Genomic DNA, 8,872 nt, shown 5'->3' with positions numbered 1-8,872 from the left:
TGTGTGTGTGTGTGCGTCCACCAACTGCGAACATCTGCTGCCCACGCTCACACCACCTCCTCCACGGACTGTTCTCAAGAAGTGAAAATCCCGGCGAGCCGCCAGTGGTGAGGAGGAGAAGCAGAGAGGGAAGTGGACCAGTAGAAGTGTGGACAACTGGGCCGAACATAAACCACTTGCCTGTTTCAATGCCACTGTGCCATACCCATGGAAACTCAACACGGTTCGCGCTGTCCTCGTTCACCCTCGACACGTATGCACCACTCATTTACAACGGAGCGGGAACACGTTACACTCCCCTTTCTTTTGTGATATCCCGTTGTTTTTGTAACGGCAGTGTAGCCTACGGGTTAATCAGCCGGATCGCACTCTCTAGCCGATTCTACGTTCACTGAACACATCGGAAGGCGCCATCACAGCGTTCCCGACTCGCCGTCAACCGTATGAACGAGCTCTTTGTCATAACCCATGCTCAGTAACTCATTCTTCACGTCGCGCTGCATCACGGGCGGTCCACACACAACAATCAGCGGCTCACTCGATGGCGGTTGCAGCACCTTCTGCAGGGATTTCTTGTTGACAAACCCCACTCCACCTGTCCACCCTTCGGGTGGGTTGTTAAGAACGAAGTTGCAGACGAACTTGTCGGGGAACTCTTCCGCAAACCGCTGCAAAATTGAGCGATACGTCAATGTGTCGTACTCTTCTGCGGCGTATATAAGACGGATGCTTTCCAACGTGTCCACGTAAGGCTTCTTGAGTGCCGCACGAATAACCTGCAACATGGGCGCGACACCAGTCCCTGCCGCGACAAGAGCAAACCGCGTAATAGGCCGGTTACGAAACAGCAGACACTTCTTTACTGGGTCTTGATCAATACGAAGACCTCCACATGCTTTGATTTCGACGGAGTCGCCCGGTCGCAAGGCGCAGATCCATTCCTTCAATGTGCCCTTGTCGGCACGAACCAGAAGGGAGATAGTGCCAAGGTCCTCTGGTAGTGTAATTGGACTGAAGTAACCAACAAGTTGTTGGCCGTCCCACTCGCCACGGATGGCCACAAATTCGCCCAGATTGAGACCTGTGCGCTGCAGCGCCCCAGGTAGGTTGAAACGAAGAACACGAGAGCCGGTCCCGAACTGTTCGCCGGAGCGGGACTCACGTACAACAACGGAAGTCCAACTCGTCTTGGAGAGGGCTATCTCACGTTTTTGAAGTATTGTTGCGGCACGGTCACCCGCAATTTTCCCGAATACCACACATTCCAAGAGCGAATTACCACCAAGGCGGTTACCACCGTGCACACCACCCGTCACTTCACCGGCACCAAACAAGCATCGAATCGGTCTATGGTTTTCCAGAATATTTAAACCTTTGTACTCCTGAAGAACTTCAGCAGCCGGTGAAATGAGGCAGCCACCCATTGTGTAATGAATGGAAGGCGTGACAAAAGCAACATTGTACGGCCCCCTTGTACCCACCACACAAGGGAATACTACCTTCCCCGTCACAGGGCACGCAACTTTGGCCTTGCTGCAAGTTTCATACTTTTCAAGCGTATCCCGTAATTCACCTTCGTCACAGCCAATCAGTTTGGCCAACTCTTCCACAGTCTCAGCACGCTGGAACAAACCAAGCTTCTTTCCGTAGAACCCCAGTGCACCGCCACCGAAGAGGTTTGTTGCATCTTCGTTGAGCACGCAGTACGCAAAGTAACATCCACCGGATCCAGGGTATTCATTACCCTGCGTATTAATTGCCTTGGATACAACAGAGCGGAGGTCAAGTTCATTCACGAAGCGCTTTCCTTGCTTGTTGAGTAATATCCCACCCGAACCTCGGAGTGCCTCCGGGCCGAGAATCTTCGTTGTGTTCGCGGGATCCTTTGGATCGATAAGCCCTGTGGGGTGTAGCTGAACCTTATCCATATCCACAAGCTTTGCACCAACCGATGTTGCGAGTTTAACCCCGTCACCGGTCGCCCAGGGGCCATTTGTCGTTGGAAAACTGGCCAGGTGAGGCGCATACTTGCAGAGCAGTGAATTTTCTTCACGGTCATTGGAGAAACCACCAGTTGCAAGAACGACGGCATCCGCAAGCAATTTTGATGGCTGGCCATCCACATCGGAGAGGTCCCTGTATCTTACACCCGTAACACGCACTTCGGAGGCGCCATCAGGTGTTGTATCGGTTTCGTGCAATAACTCGGTCACGGACACATGTGTCATAATCGTTACTCGCTCAGAGAGGTTGTTACGGATGTGATCCTCGAGGGTTCTCATGATCGTATGACCAATTGGTAGGGGTGTCCCGTCCGTTTTGTCCGGGGCACGGTGGGTTCGCTTGAAACTGTGGCCACCAAGTTGCGAGAGGACACTGAGTGGCACACCAAGAGAAGTAAGCCAACCAATTGCGTCCCCACTCTTAACTGAGAGCACTTTGACGAGGGCAGGATCGGTAGTACCGCCAACGCCAGAGAGAAAAGTGTCACGCTCAAAATACTTTCCACCGTCGAGAATATCTGACTTTGCCTGCGTACGCGTCCCCCACCCATTAATACCTGATGTAGCCTTTGCGCTGTTCCCCCCGATTCTTCCTTCCTTTTCCATGAGTATGACTTGTGCACCACAACTTGCGGCTTCGATGGCCGCTGAAAGGCCCGCTAGACCTCCACCCACAATAACAATTCTGGAGGGCAAACTCCCGGCAATCCGTATTTCACGTAGCTCCCGTGTTTCTTGCGCTATCTCGTGCATATGTGCTAACCGCTCGCCCTGACGGGTATAGGCGAAGTAATTCGTCACACGACTTCGAACGTAACGCCAGCCCTCTAATAAGTAGCGAATCCTCACAGCATCACGCTTCACAAGGCACACTGTTGCCAGAGCATCAGCGTACATTGCGCTATAACATTTCACAGACACTTGAGCGAGTGCCCCTTCCTCAGGAGATAGTAGCCCCCTTCGCTGCCAGTCAAAAATGCTCCCCGCCACTCCATGCTTTGGATGATACAAAACGTTTTCGTAGTCACCACTGGTGCAAAGGGCTTCATCATCAAGCTCCACCACATGAAGCAGGGATGGAGAATCATCGTCCTTCTCTTCCTGCTCCTCCTCCCCCATTTTTAACATTTTCCCTTTGGCGCGCCGAATCACCTCCTCCACAGATGGCGGTCGTTTGATAGCAACTGCCCATAGGTTTCCTTTGATGTTCCTACCCGACGCTCGAATATCCCCGCCCCACTCAAAGAGCACGTTTGGCATACCGGCCGCACGAAGATGATCCACTACATAATCAACTGTGTAGCCTTTGTTCACACCACCAAGATCAAGCCTCGCTTCAGAGTGCTTGCGAGCTATTGTTCCCTCCTCGAGGTCCACGTCAAAACTTTGCGCTAAGGAGAAGAGCTCTACCTCGGCTTCCGTTACGGAAATGTCGGACATGTCGTTGTGGTCCCTCATTGCCCCCCGAAGTCGGCTGATAATTGGACCTGCCGCCGGGTCGAAGCCCATTCCGCTGGAGTGATGTACACTGATGGTGCACTCCATCACGTGCCGGAGATCCTCCGACATTTGATGCTTCTCACCCACCGGCAGAGAGTTGACACGCGACAACTCGCTTTCAGGATTGAAACAATTGAGGGAGTAGTCCACCATGTGAAATGCCTTTCGCAAAATCTCAGCTGCCTTTGCTTCGAATTCACCTGTAGAGCGCGAGTTACAAAGAACCACGGCGAGCCTGTACGGAATCGTGTGCTCCAACCCCTTTAAGTTAATGATAGTGGGTTCATCTTCTTGACAAAGACCACTATTACTTGAGAGCAACTCGCGCGCCATGCGGTCACGCTTCTTTGCTGCCGCCTCCGGGTCAGTGACAACAATCGAAGCCGAGGAAATACCATCGGCGCCATGGGACGTAAAACGCTTTTGACATGAAACAACCGAGGGAGCGGGTGGCGCTAGGGATTTGAAGAAGCGCCCCCATACGACCCGCATTGGTGAAACCGAGTCGCAAGGGTCGCCGACAAGCGAAGGGCTGTCTCGCGCAACTCCAGAGCTTCCCGCCACTAATGCAGATGTGGCTCGAAGGAGAAGTTGCTTCGTTGAGAGCATTATGTCGAAGAACTCCACTTTTTTTCCCTTGAAATCGGATCTTTAGCCTTTCCCTTCCTTTAAAGTTTATTTTGACTCTTTCCTAGTTCCTTATGAAGCCCCTCGCTCAGCTGCTGGTTTGTAATGACACTTAATTTGATAATCCCCACCGAATACTGGATTCTATCATGTTGAGTCAACAGAGAACGACAAAAAAAGAGGATGCATATCACTGGCTTACGCTGCCAACAACGTCCAAAGAAGGACGACACAAAAAAAAAAATAACGGATAAAAATGCGCAGAAAATTACAGTATGGAATCCACCAAATACAATATGAGGATCTTTATGTTATGAAGATCTCAGCGGAACGGGAAAAAATGGGACCACAATTGCGTGATTGAAATGATGCATAGTAGTCGAGAGGTTACTCGCTCCCCCCATCACACAGCATTAACAAAGTCTGTGGCTTAAAGTACCAGAGCAAAACGCCCACACAGCTCGTTCGTGTTGGAAGAGTAACCGTTACCCCCTTTGCTACACATTTCCCGGCTGTTTTTGCTATCTTTTCTCTGTTACAGTTTCCCACTCCGGCATTGCTTGCTATCACCAAATCGGTTTGATGAAAGGAGACAAATATGGCAAATCATCGCCAAATCCATCTTACCAATACGCACGCAGGGGGCTGTAGCTAAAGTACTTAACGCACTAAACCCTTTTTCATTCATCCAATGGTCGACACTCCAGATACAGATACACATGCACGCACACATATATTTATATTTATTTATGTGTCTTAGCATGATAAGAATGATTAGGAAGGACCTACGGAAGTGGTGATGGCAGAAATCATGTTGCGTAGTGATGCATTGGCTCAACCATGCTGGCAGCGGAAAGTGCCTTCGTGCTGGGTCCATCAGCACAAAAAATCACCGAATGACACGAAAAATACAGAACATGCTACGAGGTATATCCTACCCTCATATTTCCTACCTTTCCTCAGGCCTTCCTCATTTCGAATAGAATACATATGCGTATGTTTGAAATGAGAAGGAAAAGATTTTCATTCTGCTGATTTTTCATCTACTTCATTTACCTGATGCATTTCAATCTTGTCAGCTATTCAAAAATACCGTTTCCCTTTCAACCCCCTCCCGCCCCTTTACCCCAAAGTGCCAATCCGATTTCCCTTCAATAAAACTTCGTTTATTCAAAAAATGCCGTCTCCCCTCGCCCTGTTTTTAGTCCCCCTGCCCCCACCCCACCCCCATTCTTCCCAACCCATATAAAACACAACAGTTGTACATCCACGGGGTTCCACTGATACAACATGCAACTTTGTATACCTCCCTTTTGTTTCCACTGTGTATCTGTTTCACCAGTTCGTCGACGACTTAACTGGTTGTTACAAAATAATTATGAAAAGGAAACGACAAAGACATACATCTTGTGGATCCCCTTTCTCCTTTTTTGATGTCATTCCCAGAATCCCTTCTCCCCCTTCCTCCTCTAGAAAAAAAAGGAAAACAAAGGTATACAAACAATAGAAGTAAATCGCTTCTTAGAATCATCAACAATAGTGGTGGAGAAATACTCCTTTTTAATTCTATTTTTCAAAGTACCCTCCCCCATTCTCACCATTTATTGCTCTTCTCACTTTTGTATTACTTCAAAAGAGTTCACATGGATCCCGAGATACATAAAGGCCGTGCAACTCGTTTTCAACGTGTTTGTTACTTTTTCTTTTATTGTTGTTATTGTCGTTGTTCTTTTTAGTGTTTTATCATTTATTCCCACTTTGCTACACCACATATCTTACAAAGTTTAACATTATTATTATTGTTATTATTATACTTTGATTTTGATTTTGATTTTTTACCCTCTTCATTACTTGTTTATTTTCTTTTTTCCTTTAGCTCGCGGGGTGTCTTTGACACGCCGCTGTTAGTGCTGCCCAGCAACCGAACCGACGAGAAGGGAGGTACCGTTACAAAACAAAACAAAACAACAATATTTTCATATATAAAAATTTGCGCATACGAAACAGAGGGAATATTCGCACAAAATAAAAAAATGCGATGTGAAGGTGCCTAATCATAACGAAAAGGAACTGCACACAAAAGGTGAAAGAAACAAGGGAATATATTATACATATTGTTATTTACTCCACTGCTTTTGTTTGTCTTCTTTACCATCCTCACCGCCTGCCTTTGCCTTCGGCCGTCAATACACAAAAATACTGCAAGACATTAGCTGCATGCCGAAAAAAAAAAGATAAAAGATAAAATATAAAAAAATGAATAGGGAGTAATAAAAGCAAAAAAGGGAAGAGGAGAGGACAAGAGAGATCTGGTTTCTTCCTTACACCACCTCCTCCCATATAACTAAGTAAGAAAGCAAAGGAAGGTTTAGCTTAAAGAAACCAAAACAGCGGCAACACCAGCAATGCCACAAAATAGAAAAGGTTTCCCCTTGGCCACCCCCTTTTTTTTTGAAGTTTACCCCCTTCCCACCCCGCTTTGTTTATTTCCCGTGAGTTTACGCATGCACCATATCTTCCATCAACTGTTTAGCAGAACAGAAGGAACATGCGAATCAAAAAGGAAATGATAAACAACAACTACATACCTTGAATTGATTACAAACCCTAACCGTATATGATCCCCCCATGCCATACATTTTGCCATGGAGCGATGCTTACGCACTGAGGCACGGTCTATCTGATTACCCGGAAAAGGGCCGATGTACACAAACACAGTATAATAAAAACCACAGTAGTGGCATAACCCAATCACCCATCCGACTTGACACACCCCTCTACTTGTTACGCACGTGTCGGACAACATCGTCAATCGACTTGACCAGAAAATCCATTGTTGAGGGCGTTAACGCTGCGAGGTTGGCGCGGCCGACAGGCAGCACAAAAACGCGCTTCTCGCACAACCTTTCGCACTGAGGCCTTGAAAGTCCCATATAAGAGAACATACCCTTCTGGTTGATGATGTGCTCCCAAGTGCCGGGAGTACCGAGTTTCATCAGCCCTTCATAAACACCTTGACGCATGCTTCGAACGCGGTTCACCATCTCCTTGAGTTCCTGCTCCCATTCTGCGCGGAGTTCTTTGTCACTCATCACGAGGTGAGCGATGCGAGCGCCATGTACAGGTGGGGTTGAGTAATAGGAACGGGCGATCACCTCAAGGCGGCTCCGCACGGCCTCCTTCCTTGAAGCATCCGAAACGACAGCAGAAATCACACCAACACGTTCGGCATACAAACCCATGTTCTTGGAAAAGGACTGTGCAAGTAGCATTTCCATCCCTCTCTTTGCAAAGTGGCGGATGGCGTAGGCGTCCTCGTCGAGACTGCCGGATGCAAAACCCTGGTAGGCGGAGTCGAAGAAGGGAATCAATTTACGTTCAACAAATACATCGGCGATGGTTGCCCACTGATCTTTGCTTGGATCCACACCAGTGGGGTTATGGGCACATGCGTGCAGCACAATAATACTCCCCTGAGGGGCCACGTTCAGATCTTCAATGAGGCCAACGAAGTCCAGCTCATGGGTGCTGGGACTGTAGTAACGGTATTCACGGATATTTTTGTGACCCACAATTCCGAATATTGATACGTGGTTTGGCCATGTGGGATTTGAAACATACACGGGGGTATCTTCAGGTACCACCTGCCTGAGGAGCGTGGCTCCAAGGCTAAGCGAGCCGGTGCCGCTGAGACCCTGCGAGGCGGCGATACGCTCCAATGGCACCGTATTGCCGTAGGCGAGTTTTACAGCTTCTTCAACAAAGTTAAGAAGACCAGTCATGGGTGGGTACTCTTTATCAAGGCCCATGTCCACAATGCGCCGCTCAGCCTTCCGCACTACTTTTAATGGATACGGCAACCCGTTTTGGTCGCGGTAGGCACCAATAACGAGATCCGCCTTCGGTTCTGGGGCGGCCTTTGCAGCCCTCGCTAGACCAAAGACGGGGTCCAATGGAACGGGTGCTAAGTCCTTAAAGGGCCTGGACATTGCAGATTTCTTGAGCACTGTTACTGTTACTTCCTTTTATTATAAGTTCTTTCTCCTTTACCGTATTTTGTTGAGTATAATCGGTTATATTTAAGTTTGTATAAATCTTTAAAAACAAAATCACGGTTCTTGTTCACTTCCTTCGTTGTTGTTGGCACTTCTTTAACAGCACCATTTAACAGATAAAAAAACGAACGTAAGAGGGGAGGAGAGAGAGACAGTTGCAGACCGTACCTGGTGACGCAAGTCAAAAAATTAAATAAACTCGCCAATGCCTTCCCGGTGCGTCTGCCATGTTTGAAGGCATTCGTAGAGTTCCCTTTGTTATTCTTCGGGACCTACACATCTCCCATCTCCTTCCCTTTTACACCCCTTCCACACCTTCACAACCTGACATAAACGCACCATTGGACGTAAATATAAACGCAAGTACCCACGCATATCCATACAGTCATATATATATCTGTACGTATGCAAACCCATGATAATAACAATCGAACAGCAGCCACCGTTGAAGTAAGCGGATATATATTATATTTATTTATAACTGGAACACCTTCAGCGACGAAATTACCGGGCTGAATGCCCCTAAATTCAACAGAACGAAGTGAACCAAACGCAAAAGTCATCCAACAAAAAAAGCGCAAAGCTCTCCCCCTCCACCAAAAACGGCTGCACTGGCAGTTAGGTACAAGCAATTTAGTAACAAATCATAAGGGTGAGTCTCTCGGAACAATGAAAACAAAAAAAAAG

General features: G+C 47.8%; 2 protein-coding genes across 2 annotated transcripts; both read right to left on the bottom strand.

Annotated features, from left to right (window-relative positions):
- Positions 1-413: 413 nt before the first annotated feature.
- Positions 414-4,112, bottom strand: TEOVI_000259600 (NADH-dependent fumarate reductase; the record flags this gene model as incomplete). Its single annotated transcript, XM_067225649.1, has 1 exon — positions 414-4,112. The coding sequence occupies one exon, from the start codon at positions 4,110-4,112 to the stop codon at positions 414-416; it is 3,699 nt and encodes a 1,232-aa protein (XP_067081750.1).
- Positions 4,113-6,907: 2,795 nt separating this feature from the next.
- TEOVI_000259500 (aspartate aminotransferase) lies at positions 6,908-8,119 on the bottom strand (the record flags this gene model as incomplete). The annotated part of the gene is made up of 1 exon (XM_067225648.1): positions 6,908-8,119. The coding sequence occupies one exon, from the start codon at positions 8,117-8,119 to the stop codon at positions 6,908-6,910; it is 1,212 nt and encodes a 403-aa protein (XP_067081749.1).
- Positions 8,120-8,872: the final 753 nt, after the last annotated feature.

This window comes from Trypanosoma equiperdum, assembly GCF_001457755.1.
Source record: "Trypanosoma equiperdum strain OVI genome assembly, contig: ctg_56, whole genome shotgun sequence".
Taxonomy (NCBI): Eukaryota; Euglenozoa; class Kinetoplastea; order Trypanosomatida; family Trypanosomatidae; genus Trypanosoma; species Trypanosoma equiperdum.
This window is presented reverse-complemented; position numbering and strand designations above follow the sequence as displayed.